The sequence below is a fragment of the Cyprinodon tularosa genome, unplaced genomic scaffold, assembly GCF_016077235.1.
Source record: "Cyprinodon tularosa strain WSP-4 unplaced genomic scaffold, ASM1607723v1 ctg157, whole genome shotgun sequence".
Taxonomy (NCBI): domain Eukaryota; kingdom Metazoa; phylum Chordata; class Actinopteri; order Cyprinodontiformes; family Cyprinodontidae; genus Cyprinodon; species Cyprinodon tularosa.
The window spans coordinates 910,262-923,848 of record NW_024038405.1 but is presented as its reverse complement, the minus strand read 5'-3'; the positions used below and the strand labels follow the sequence as shown (position 1 = coordinate 923,848).

The 13,587-nt window shown below is 37.4% G+C and overlaps 1 protein-coding gene across 1 annotated transcript; it reads left to right on the top strand.

Annotated features, from left to right (window-relative positions):
* The first annotated feature begins 34 nt into the window (after nt 1-34).
* Nucleotides 35-9,043, top strand: lhcgr (luteinizing hormone/choriogonadotropin receptor). Its single transcript, XM_038280108.1, has 11 exons — nt 35-285; nt 2,745-2,816; nt 2,935-3,009; nt 3,096-3,170; nt 4,379-4,453; nt 4,581-4,658; nt 4,748-4,816; nt 4,909-4,983; nt 5,219-5,404; nt 5,995-6,063; nt 7,764-9,043. The coding sequence occupies exons 1-11, from the start codon at nt 131-133 to the stop codon at nt 8,968-8,970; spliced, it is 2,136 nt and encodes a 711-aa protein (XP_038136036.1). The 5' UTR covers nt 35-130; the 3' UTR covers nt 8,971-9,043.
* The last annotated feature ends 4,544 nt before the right edge of the window (nt 9,044-13,587 follow it).

Genomic DNA, 13,587 nt, shown 5'->3' with positions numbered 1-13,587 from the left:
CTCTTATACAGCTTCAGCTGTTTCTCCCTGCGCGCAGTGGGCTCACTTAGCGCAGTTGGTGCAGTGAGCGCAGTGGGCTCAGTGAGCAGAGCGCCTTCTCAGGGTTCGGACGTTTCAGACACTGGCAGTGATGTGGGTGCCGCTCCCCGTATATCTGCTCCTGTTGGGCCCGTTCTTTTATGGCTGCTCATGTTTCCTGTGCCCGAGTATCTGCCGATGCTCCACCCAGACAATCAGATGTATGGATCCAGCAGATGCAGAGAAGGATCAATGGAACAAAAGACTGTAAGTCTAAGGGTTATTGATTGGTTACAACATTCTAAAACCCGCGCTATTCGTGCATGTCATGAAATTTTACTATGGATATGATGTTAAGTAGCTCTTTGATTATTTTTCAGACAAATCGCGCGTAATTACGCACAATGAAATGTTCGAGTTTGAACCAAACTTGCTTTGTTGCATAAAAATGAAATTAGTAATTGGACTGTTATATTTAGAAGTGCATTCTTTAAAAATCTTACTAATAAGATTTGAGAAATATTCTTTTTAATAAACATTTAATTTGCATCAGGCTCCTTCTTCAGACTAAATATTATCTATTGTTTTACGATTTTGCATTATACAGACTGTCATGGACCAATGCAATGTGCAGCTTTTGACAGCCGTCTAAACTTTGTTCCAGAAAACTTTTTAGCAATCATCTCTTCCACTCATTGTTTATCATCATAAAAGAACAGCTTAATAAAAACATATGCACAGACCTTCAGGGTCACCCCATGCAACAAATAGATCCTCAGCGTGACTTCAACTACTACTTCAATTACTTCTGAAGAACATGTCAAGTTGGCTTCACAAGGTCAGGTACAGACAGCATCCTCTTCTCTTATGCTTCCGAGGCCTCCGAGTTCACCCCCAGAAACTGTGACGAAACACGAAGATGTGGAATCTTGACCTCTAGTTTTTTTTAAAACCACTGGACCTTGACTTTGCTCTGATAAGTGTGAACAACAAGGATGGCACCTTCATAATTGGATCAGATGCTGGCTACAGAAACTTTATACTTGGGGAAACTAGTTGCTGTCGGAGGAAAATGATGAGACAAAAAAAACAAAAAAACAGATTGAAACAAATGAAAATAATGACATAGAAACTCAACCATAAAATACATCCCTCCTATTTTTTTTATTAAAAATCCCTTATAAATCTCCATCTTGGTGGCAATTTTTTTCTTTAATTCTTTATTTTGCCTTTAACAGGCCTATAATAAAACTTTATCAACATCTATTAACCCCTCCTTCCTATAATAGTTTAGGAACTCTAAATGAGCTGTTTTCAAAGCACTGATATGGTGATGTAATTATCGCCTATAAGATATTAAGGTTTTCTTCAAAGAGGCGTTTTATCTTGATTTCTTAATCCATGATTTACATTTAGTTGAGTGCTAGTCATGGTGAAAAGTAATTTTCTGATTTTGGTTTGTTGAAACAGATCTCAATTGAACCACTCTGCCTCTTGGGTATTGAGTTTTAGTCCCCTGGTTTTCTATTGAACTGGAGAAGTTTTCATGCCACTGGGGACAAGACAGTTAAACAGCATGATTCTACTCTCACCATGCCTAATAGAAAGTAGAACATTTGGGGGTTTTAATGCCAAACCTTCATTTGATCAAACATTTTTTGTCATAATAGCCAAATTCAAACTTCAAAAAATGATTTTATTGCCCTCAAAGTGAAATTAAATGTTGTAGTAAGGCATATGTTTTTTTCTTAAAAAAAAAAAAAAGTTGTATATGCTGGAAGCTGTAGGCGGGAAGGATCTTATGTAGTGGTCTGTCTTGCAGCAAATTCAGAGAAGCTTTCAACTGAAGATACTCTGTTGCTGTTCATTCTTTTAAAGAGGATGCTCATGGTTGTCTAATGTTCTTCATTTTATACAGTTTTCTTCCAAGTAAAATCAACGTAGAGGAGTTCCAGCTTACCTCACCTTCTTTATAAGCTTGTTGAGCTTCTGTAAGTCATTTACTCTGATGTTACCAGATCAGCTGATGGCAGAGAAGATCAAACTCCCCAAAACGGATTTATAGAATATATGCAGGATCTTGCTGCAAATACTGAAGGATCTAAGCCTGCTTAGGAAGTACAGTCTACTATTGCCCTTTTTGTAGATGACTTTACAGTTCCAACTCAATATGAGGCTTCTTTAAAATTCTGTCTGCTAATATGGTGAGATATTAAAGGAGAGACATTGAAGTCAGGGATATGATCCTGCAGACATGTTTACTGTAGGTAAAACACATAACACTACATTCCTAATATTCTGTCTGGGTCATTGCTAAAGCTTGGATTACTAATAATGATTGATGAAGGCTTGTATTTCCTTCTCCTTTTTCTTATCCTTGCTCCTGCTCTGCTCTGCATCCTTGGTGCTTCCTTTTCAACTCAGCCAGGACTTGCAGATGTTTAAGTATTATTTCAACTATTGAGATTTTAATGAGCTTAAAAAAACAACTTCCTATGGTTATGCATAATAAACAAATGTCCAAAAATGAAAAGATATGGAAAAATCATATCACATGCACAACATCCAACAGCAGAGGTAAAAATAAAAAAAAAATAAAAGAAAAAGAAAATGTGATTCAAAAATGTAATATTAGTAAAAGAATGTTAGAATCAAGCTAGCAGTGCTACACCGACATGCAGCCACCTCGCCATCATAACCTAATGCTCAACTTTTATCACTTTTAGGTTTCTTTATCACCTTTCTTTTAAAACTATATCAAGCCATTCTTTTGAGGATTTGAGAGGAGTTCGGAGGATGTAAGTATTGCAACCCGTTTTCTGTTCTACTGTTAGAGATCATGTTTAGCTGATACTGAAAAACAATGGGTACACCGAGCTAGTCATCTGAACTATTCTGTGTTTTTAATTTTTGCAGTGAGATTGCCCAAAGTGTAACCCTGGAAAGTATAAAGGAACTAGCATTTAGCAACCTTCTCAACCTCTCTGAGATGTAAGTCCTGCTCGTAAGATTTTTTCTTCCTGATCACTGTAGACACTTAACTGTTGAACTGCTCTCTTTTCTCCCCAACTAAACAGTTCAATCCAGAATGCCAGGAGTCTCAGACACATCGACAGGAGAGCCTTTAACAATCTTCCAAACCTTCACTATTTGTGAGGCAACTTTTCAAATGCATAGCACTTTCAGGTTTAAAGTTAAGCCTTAATTAATGTATTGTTAAGTACTTTTCTACTTTGCAGAAACAATCATCTATTTGACTTTAAGCAATTTGTTTAATAGACCAGCAGAACATCGTACAGGATTGAGAAATTAAAGCAAACTAAAGCACAGTTTTCACTTTTTTTTTTTTACAAATTAAGAGTGAGGTTTTCATTTTTATTTAGCCAACTTTGCTCTGAAACCTCAAAATAAAAACCAATCCAACCAGTTTGTTAAATTAATAGTTTAAATCATAGTTTATTCATGACTCTACAGTATGTTTAATCTTTGAGGTTATGATCCTTTGATCATCTTATAATGGAAGGACTGCAGACTTACAAAGATATGACCATAAATGGACACTGATAATCAAACAAGCAGCAAAATAACCAATTGTAACTCTGGGGGAGCTGCAAATAGCTGCTTAATTTGCCTAACAGCTTAAGTTGAATATTGAGTTGACATGAGAAGAAGAAGAAAAAAGTCACATTCTCTGCAAAATTTGCTCTGATAAAAGAGTGGGAGCAAAGCCATCAATGTAATAGCTCCACACTAAGTCTCCACTGCTGTTTTCTCTAAACAATATATGGACATTACACACACTTAATGGAAGAGGGCACTCAACTCATAGTAGACCAAAACTGAACTTTATAGGCAGCATGATGTTTCAAAAAACAAACAATTCACATCATACCCATCAAAGCCCTATGGTGAACCGTGGTGGTGGCAGCATCATGCTGTTGTGATTCATGTCTTCAGGAGGGTTAGAAAATTTCTTCTAAGATTACACAGAGTAATCTTGGAAGGGGAATTTTTTGACATGGCTTCCATTATGTCCTGATTCCTTATCTAGATTCAGTGTCATTTGGAAGCGTATATACCACACTTTTCAGATTATTCAGAATATAGAGAAAATTATCATTTTCTTCTCCCCCCCAAATGATATGCTACTTTGTGCAGATGTTTCAAACAATTCCACCGCTGAACTTTTTTGTAATCTAATAATAGTTTTAAAAATTCTCTGGGTTTATAATTTTGCAAGATGAGCTACAGCATCAGACACAAAAAGCAGACGGGGTTACAAGAAAGCATTTTCTGATTGTTTTGCTTCACATCTAAGTCTGCAATTATTATGGACATCTAATTTTGTTTATTACTGCAGGAGCATCTCAAACACTGGAATAACAGTCTTCCCAGACGTTACATCAATCGGTTCTCTCAAATCAGACTTCATTCTGTAAGTCCCCCAAAAATTCACAAGAGGGATTCATTTATCCCACACCACATTGCTTAGTGGTACAGTTCGACTCTTACTATCCGCAATAATACAGATTTTTGCAGTCTGATTGGTTATTATGTTGCAGGGAAATATGTGACAACCTTCATCTACTGGAATTGCCTCCAAATTCTTTTCTTGGAATGACTGAGGGATATGTTGCATTGTAAGTCTGCCTCTCCATCCTTCCTTTTGTCAGCTTTTTAGATTTGCTTAATTGCAATGATCCTTTTCAAAGCCAAACTTTAAACGCAGGAACCTCTACAACAATGGTATCAGAGGGATATACAACCACGCCTTCAATGGGACAAAGATCGATAAGCTGTATCTTGCAGACTTCTACTGAATAATCTTTTTTAAATCCATGCTAGTCAAAGGGAAAATATGCTCACTGGTCTCACTTTTTTCATATCTAGGTTATTAAAGAATAATCGTCACCTTAAAGTGATCCACAGTGATGCTTTCCAAGGAGCCACTGGTCCTGGAGTCTTGTAAGTTATATATTTTTTTTTTTATTCTTTTTTTTTTTTTTTTTACTTTGATGACACAATCAAGCAATATTTTTAGGTCAAATGCTTGTCTTCATTCTGTTCCATTGCCCGCTTATTAAGTACTTGCAGCAGAGGCTGGTTGACTGCTGCTGTTAAATTTTTACTAGGCCATTCACCTGTGCAAAGGTCCAAAAATAAGGCTTCTCATGTGATGCTGTCCTCTGTTATTTCACAGGGATGTTTCTGCAACAGCTCTTACAAAGTTACCTGCTCACGGACTGGATGCTGTTCTGGTGCTGTCCGCTCAGTCAGCATATGGTTTGAAAAGCTTGCCTCCTCTGAAGGGTCTGAGCAGCCTTCGAGAGGCCCATCTCACCTATAATAGCCACTGTTGTGCCCTTCTGAGCTGGAGCACTCACAGGTGATTTGCTCTTTAAAGTGTAAAATAAGGGAAAGGATGCAGTATCTTGGAGTTGATTTTGCCCCATCACCCTGTCAGTTTAGCACAGGAGTAGGCCTCTTTCTTTGACAAACCATTTGACCTACAGGCAGAAAACAAATGTTTCATTTCTATAATGTTTCTCTACAAGCTGGCAGCATGTATAGAAAACTAGAAACTCACAAATGATGCTTAGCCATTTCTAACGCTTTTTCAGTTATAATTCCTGCCCTGAAATGTACCATGCATTCAAAATGAATACTAAAATTAAACTTTTTAAAGGTATAAAAAAGACATCTAAATTTAATTTCTAGTTAATCCATGAAGAACTATTGCATGGACAAAATCCCAAGAATTCAAGAATGAGCTTTAAGAAGATTTTGTGTAAAATCAATAATAACCGACCCTGCAGGGTTGGTAAAAAATAAGTAAGAAAAATCAATAATATCAAATAGGCTTTTTATAATTTTTTGCATTTTGAAATTAGATTTCTTAACGAGACAGAAGTATTCAAATGTAAATCTCTCTCCCTCTCTCTACATATATATATATATATTTCTTCTTTTTCCAAGGGACTCTTCAGCTAACCATCCATGGGATAACATATCTACATCATGCAAAGAAGGGAATCCATCAGCAAGGTGACATATTTGTTTATGAATCATCCTCCAAAAGATACACTATATTGCCAAAAGTATTTGCTCACCTGCCTTGACTCACATATGAGCTTAAGTGACATCCCGTTCCTAATCCATAGGGTTCAATATGACGTCGGTCCACCCTTTGCAGCTAGAACAGCTTCAACTCTTCTGGGAAGGCTGTCCACAAGGTTTAGGAGTGTGTTTATGGGAATTTTTTACCATTCTTCCAGAAGCGCATTTGTGAGGTCGCACACTGATGTTGGACGAGAAGGCCTGGCTCTCAGTCTCCGCTCTAATTCATCCCAAAGGTGTTCTATCGGGTTGAGGTCAGGACTCTGTGCAGGCCAGTCAAGTTCATCCACACCAGACTCTGTCATCCATGTCTTTATGGACCTTGCTTTGTGCACTGGTGCACAGTCATGTTGGAAGAGGAAGGGGCCAGCTCCAAACTGTTCCCACAAAGTTGGGAGCATGGAATTGTCCAAAATGTCTTGGTATGCTGAAGCATTCAGAGTTCCTTTCACTGGAACTAAGGGGCCAAGCCCAGCTCCTGAAAAACAACCCCACACCATAATCCCCCCTCCACCAAACTTTACACTTGGCACAATGCAGTCAGACAAGTACCGTTCTCCTGGCAACCGCCAAACCCAGACCCGTCCATCAGATTGCCAGATGGAGAAGCGCGATTCGTCACTCCAGAGAACGCGTCTCCACTGCTCTAGAGTCCAGTGGCGGCGTGCTTTACACCACCGCATCCGACGCTTTGCATTGCACTTGGTGATGTATGGCTTGGATGCAGCTGCTCGACCATGGAAACCCATTCCATGAAGCTCTCTGCGCACTGTTCTTGAGCTAATCTGAAGGCCACATGAAGTTTGAAGGTCTGTAGTGATTGACTCTGCAGAAAGTTGGCGACCTCTTCGCACTATGCGCTTCAGCATCCGCTGACCCCGCTCCGTCAGTTTACGTGGCCTACCACTTCGTGGCTGAGTTGCTGTCGTTCCCAAACACTTCCATTTTCTTATAATACAGCTGACAGTTGACTGTGGAATATTTAGGAGCGAGGAAATTTCACGACTGGATTTGTTGCACAGGTGGCATCCTATCACAGTTCCACGCTGGAATTCACTGAGCTCCTGAGAGCGACCCATTCTTTCACAAATTTTTGTAAAAACAGTCTGCATGCCTAGGTGCTTGAATTTATACACCTGTGGCCATGGAAGTGATTGGAACACCTGATTCCAATAATTTGGATGGGTGAGCAAATACTTTTGGCAATATAGTGTATGTACTTTAAAAAGTCTCTCAATGTTAACTTTTCACTGCGCTGACGATTTATGTTCTCTTTGTACCCGAATTTTGACATTTTGTGAGTTCCTATTTAAAAAGTTTAAAAAAATCACCCTCTATAGTCTGGAATTCTACCAGGAAGCCAGATCTCTCTCCCAGGTTCAGCATTCAACATAGAAATTCATATTTCACAGTGAAAGTTGCAGGTATGATCTCATTATAAGCAGTTTGTTTAGATTATATCCCATTAAACCAGCATCTATGTACGTATGCTCTTCTCTTACGAAAACTTCAACTTAAATAATCCAAACAATCCCTTAAAAAGAAAAATCTTCAGTCAACATAGTTTAGTTTATCAGTAGATCAACATAAATCTTTTTCTCTCCATCTTTTTTGTCTATTTAAATCAGATGCCAGGTTGCTCTCAGAGGCACAGATGGAACACCTTCACTGGGGAGCTTGTCTTATTTTTCTGAAGCTGACCAGGATGACACCTTCCAAGATCTGGACTTCCACTATCTGGAGCTGGGCTTCTATCACTCCCACCCAATAATCTGCACGCCGGAGGAAGATGCTTTCAATCCCTGTGAGGATCTCTCCGGTTTTAGTTTCCTCAGAGTTGCTATTTGGTTCATCAACATCCTCGCTATCACAGGAAACCTGATGGTGCTTCTGGTTTTCTTTACCAGCCGGACCAAGCTGACCGTGCCTCGCTTCCTCATGTGCCACCTGGCTTTTGCTGACCTCTGCATTGGCGTTTACCTTCTTATAATAGCTACAGTAGACCTGAGGACTCGTGGTCACTACAGCCAGAATGCCATTGAGTGGCAAACCGGGCCGGGCTGTAGTGCTGCAGGATTTTTGTCTGTGTTTGGTGGTGAGCTGTCAGTCTACACGCTTTCCACCATCACCTTGGAGCGGTGGCACACCATCACCAATGCTCTACATGTAGAGCGTCATCTTGTCCTGACGCAGGCTGCAGGTATTATGGCAGCTGGTTGGTTACTCTGTCTAGGTATGGGGATGCTGCCACTGGTTGGTGTAAGCAGCTACACCAAAGTCAGCATGTGCTTACCCATGGACATAGAGACTCCTCTAGCTCAGGCCTTCATCATTATCATTCTACTCCTCAATGTGGGGGCCTTCATTATTGTGTGTGTCTGTTATGTGCTTATTTACCTGGCTGTGAAGAAGCCAGAGTTCCCGGAAAGAAGCACAGACACCAGGATAGCAAAACGCATGGCTGTCCTCATCTTCACCGACTTCCTCTGCATGGCACCCATCTCCTTTTTCGCTATTTCTGCCGCCTTTAAGGTTCCTCTCATCACAGTCACAAACTCCAAGATTCTGTTGGTCCTCTTCTTCCCCATCAATTCCTGCGCCAACCCCTTCCTCTATGCTATTTTTACCAAGGCCTTCAGAAAAGATGCCTATCAACTGATGAACGTCATGGGATGCCATAAAAGCAAGGCCGACGTTTATCGTTGGCATTGCTGCTCAGAAAATGCAATAAAGAGCAACCTGAGATCCAGTAATAAAGGATCCCAGATTGGAGTAAACCTAGCTCCCAAATCACATCAGGAACTTCAACCTAAAGATGAGCAGGAGATAACCTGAAAACTGAAAGAAACAGAAAATCCGGACATAAGGAACATTAGGGGGGTATTTTACTTTAAATGGGAGTCGTTACTTGTAGTCATATATTTATATGACTGTGGTCTCGCTGCACTGTTGAAGATTGACTATTATCTTTTCCAGAAAAGTAAAAAACAAACAAAAAACAAACAGTTCTAATAACCTTTTTCTGAATACATTTTACTGTTAAAACTATAATTGTGCTTATTTGACACATGATGCACCCCTTCATGTTCAGATCAAGAAAAAATACTGGTTCATTAAAAAAAAAAAAAACAGCAATGACATCATTATTCATGAACCTTGCTGTTTATCATATGACCAGTGTCTTGGAAAGGTATTCATACCCTTCGCTCTTACGCAATATTATAATGTTTCAACATATTTAATAGACCAACCATAGTTCTGCAAATAGAAGTTTGAAGAGTACTGCATTCATTTTTATTCAGCCTCCTTTGTTTTGATACCTCTACACATCCAGTAAAACCAACTTCCTTCAGAAGTCGGCTGAAATACAGCAATTAACTTAGTTAGTTCTCAGAGTAAAGACAGCTATTTGAGACGTGCTCAGCTGTTTATTAGAGAGAATTAGACAGATATGTGGAGCATTAATCGAAGCAGAGCCAAGACACCTGTGGAAACCTTTAGGTAGCTACAAAAATTAGCTTAGGAAGGAAAACTGTAATCTGGTATTTATGGAAAAGTAGAAAGACATTGCTGAAGGAAACAAGAAGATGTCCTAGTAATAGTTTTTCAGATGTGGAAAGAAGATGTTTCTGGTCACATGAGGCCAAAACTGGTCTCTGTGAGAAACATGATAGTGGCAGCATCAAGCAATGGGGATGCTTTACTTAGTAGGGACAGGGAAGCTAGTCAGACTTGTAGAAAGGTGGATGATGCTAAATACACGGGGCTCACAGGAGAAAATATGTTATAGGGCAACATGGGAGGAGGTTCACTGACAATACAATGAAAAATTGGGCCATTTTATTCATACCCATGTAATAGAAGGGAAACATTTAATAGTCCAGACCCTAATCTTACTGAAAACCAGCGATAAGCCCTGAAAATTGGTGTTTTTAGTTCATAAGCCATATGAAGAATTTCCAAAGGTTTGCTGCTCCAGTAGCATCAAAAGATGTTTCTTCAAATTATTGATTTAGGTGGCCTAAATTCAAATGTATCATAATTATAATGCAGTTCTTCGTTGTAATGGGATAATATGTGAAAAATAAAATAAACATGCATTAATTTTAATGCATTCATTTAAAATGTCCTTTAAAGGAAAACCGTTTCAACACTGTGGACTTAATTGTACAGAGAGAAATAGTCACAGTAACCGTGGTATGGATTATGTTGACTGTTGTCAAGAATGAAGGGGACATTTTTTATGTACAAAAAAATAGAAATGTGTATTTAAGTGTTTTGAAGAGTAAAATTTAAATGTACAAATCTGGGGAATAAAAAACACCGAAACCAACCCTATTTACAGTATGCTATGTTATTCTATTATAATTTACTGAGCAACCTTGTAAATTGTAAATACTGTAGATTGTATACAATGTAGTTCTTTTCTTAATTTGCTTTTATACTTTTTTTTTTACTTTTATATCTTATTTTACACTGTTTCTATGGGAAGGGTGTAATTTTTTACTGTGGGGGTTGTAATTTTACAAATTTAACTTATTTTATTCTGTCTTATTATTCTATATTTTATTTTGCTCCATTGTACTTATAGTCTTATTTTTTCTCTTCTATAAACGTCTGGACTGCAAAAAAATAAATAAATAAATACATTTCTTGCAAGGGATGGATAAAATAATTCTTATTCTGATTATCAGCTTTAAAAATGTATATATTTTTATGTGAATGACCACAAGGCGGAGCAGTTAAGCTCAGACTCTTATTGACTACTAATATATGTTTAAACTATAAGAACGTGATTCTGTTAAAATTCAGTTAAAATAATTAAGTTCCGAGGAAATAAAGTGATTCCTTTTAGTCTGAGTATCACCATTGTATTTTTTATTTTATTTTATTCATTTCTGCTGTATTGTACGGTGGCTGAGAAGTGCAAAACACATTTACAATTCAAAAACACATTAACAAATAAAAAACAAAATAACATTTGAAGAAACAAAATTATATTTTGTGAAACAAATGTATTTTTGAAAAAAAAGTTTAAATTTTTAAAAACAAATTTACATTTTAGCAAACAAATTTACATTAACAAATAAACAAAATAACATTTGAAGAAACAAAATTATATTTTATGAAACAAATGTATTTTTGAAAAAAAAAAGTTTAAATTTTTAAAAACACATTTACAATTCAAAAACACATTAACAAATAAAAAACAAAATAACATTTGAAGAAACAATTATATTTTATGAAACAATTTATTTTTGAAAAAAAAAGTTTAAATTTTTAAAAACAAATTTACATTTAAGGAAACAAATTCACATTTTAAATAAGTTAGATTTTAGGTGAGAGAAAGTTTCATTTTAGAGAAAAAAAAATACATTATAGGGAAACAAATTTACATCTAAAAAAAAATTGACCGTTCGGAAACACTTGTACAAGTGCAAAGACAAAACTGCAAGTGGCAAAACACATTTACATAGCCAAAAACAAATTAACAAAAGACGGCTACACGAAAAGGGAATGTCCCAGTGGCCGGATGTGACGTCACGATTACCCTGACTTGTAGTACAAACAGCTCAATCTGTAGTCCTCCTGCTTCACGTGAAAAGTCAGCGGCGATTTTAGATGGAAAGAATTGCACTGAAGCTGTTTTTCTTAAGTTTACGCTAACCGAACAATGTTTTCAGCCAATTTACACCATTTTGTTCTTCGTGCGGACGCTCTCTGGAACTTTTACGGGACACGGTACAAGGTGGCAGGACCAAGCAGCAGGGCCGGGCTCAATTCGTGACAGTGGCTGCCGGCAGAGCCTGCCATCGGAGAGGCCGATGGTGGCCGCTGCCGGCAGAGCTTGCCATCGGAGAGGCCGATGGTGGCCGCTGTCGGCAGAGCCTGCCATCGGAGAGGCCGATGGTGGCCGCTGCCGGCAGAGCTTGCCATCGGAGAGGCCGATGGTGGCCGCTGTCGGCAGAGCTTGCCATCGGAGAGGCCGATGGTGGCCGCTGCCGGCAGAGCTTGCCATCGGAGAGGCCGATGGTGGCTGCTGCCGGCCGAGGCCACTTATTCGCAGATAAAGTACTCCGTTCCATCAAGTAAATGTGACATTATAAAAGTTTTAATGCAGTTTATTAAGCAATAACATCACAATAAAAAGAAACCCATAAAGAATACATTTTAATACAGGTTATTAAGCGATAACATCACAATATATAGCCTATATATATATATATATATATATATATATATATATATATATATATATATATATATATATATATATAACATCACAATATATAGCCTATATATATATATATATATATATATATATATATATATATATATATATATATATATATATATATATATGAAACAATCTAGTTAGAAGTACTATAAATAAGGCATTTGCCGAAAAACGGCAGGAAAAATACCCAAAAAATAATTAAATACCAAAGAAAAGTAATTAAAAAACTACATGACAAAATAATAGTGGCTCCGGCCAGTAATACGCCCGGCCCTGCTGCTTGGTCCTGCCACCTGGTCCGTGTCCCGTAAAAGTTCCAGAGACCGTCCGCACGAAGAACAAAATGGTGTAAATTGGCTGAAAACATTGTTCGGTTAGCGTAAACTTAAGAAAAACAGCTTCAGTGCAATTCTTTCCATCTATTTGCCCATGTACATATCTCTCTCTATAACTCTGACTCAAAATAAATTAATCTTTCTGCAGGCTGTCAAAATATTCTTATTGATTTTCTTTATGTTTTTTTTATGTCGAATGAGCACGTACATTAATCCTTCCAACTCATTGAAAAGATACTAAAATTTGATCTTTTTTAAAAATTAAGTGAGGATCAAGTATTCCATTTGTCTGAGTATCACCATGAGTTTTGATTATTTTTCTCTGTGTTTGAACGTGGCTTGGGTTTTTCTCAAAGATCCATTTAACAGCTTACACATAACATTATCAAGACCAAAATTATATTTTGTTTATTTTTCAGAAGTTTAATTTTTCAAAACAATACATTTAGCAATTTACTTCAATAAACAAAATACATAGCAATTATATTTTATGCTTTTTTGACATTTAAATTTTCATGTTACATTCAAACACATTACAACTAACTAACATTTCTTTTTAAAACTGCTATTGTGTTCAAATTTTTAAACAATTTTGGAAACAAATCAATCAAATGAGTTTAGGTGGATTGAAAGATTTTGACATTTAGGAACGATGTAATCAACCGTTGGAATACATTGCTTGTAAGTGCAACACTGCCTGGAATTTAATTAGTAAAACAAATTACAAAGCTGTACGAGGATGTCATGCCGTGTGACGTCACGTCCCGTTTGTCTTATTTGTCTGAGTGAAAGTCAGGATTTAATGAAAGAATTATGAGCTTTTTTCTTATTTGCAACCGACTGTTTTAGCATTTTACCACCATCTTTCTTCGTTTTCTG

Excerpts from the sequence above, each read along its gene's own strand:
- lhcgr (XM_038280108.1), top strand. The coding sequence starts at position 131 with ATGTGGGTGCCGCTCCCCGTATATCTGCTCCTGTTGGGCCCGTTCTTT. Across the intron at positions 5,405-5,994 it reads CTGAGCTGGAGCACTCACAG|GGACTCTTCAGCTAACCATC; the intron begins GTGATTTGCTCT and ends TCTTTTTCCAAG. Across the intron at positions 6,064-7,763 it reads GAAGGGAATCCATCAGCAAG|ATGCCAGGTTGCTCTCAGAG; the intron begins GTGACATATTTG and ends TATTTAAATCAG.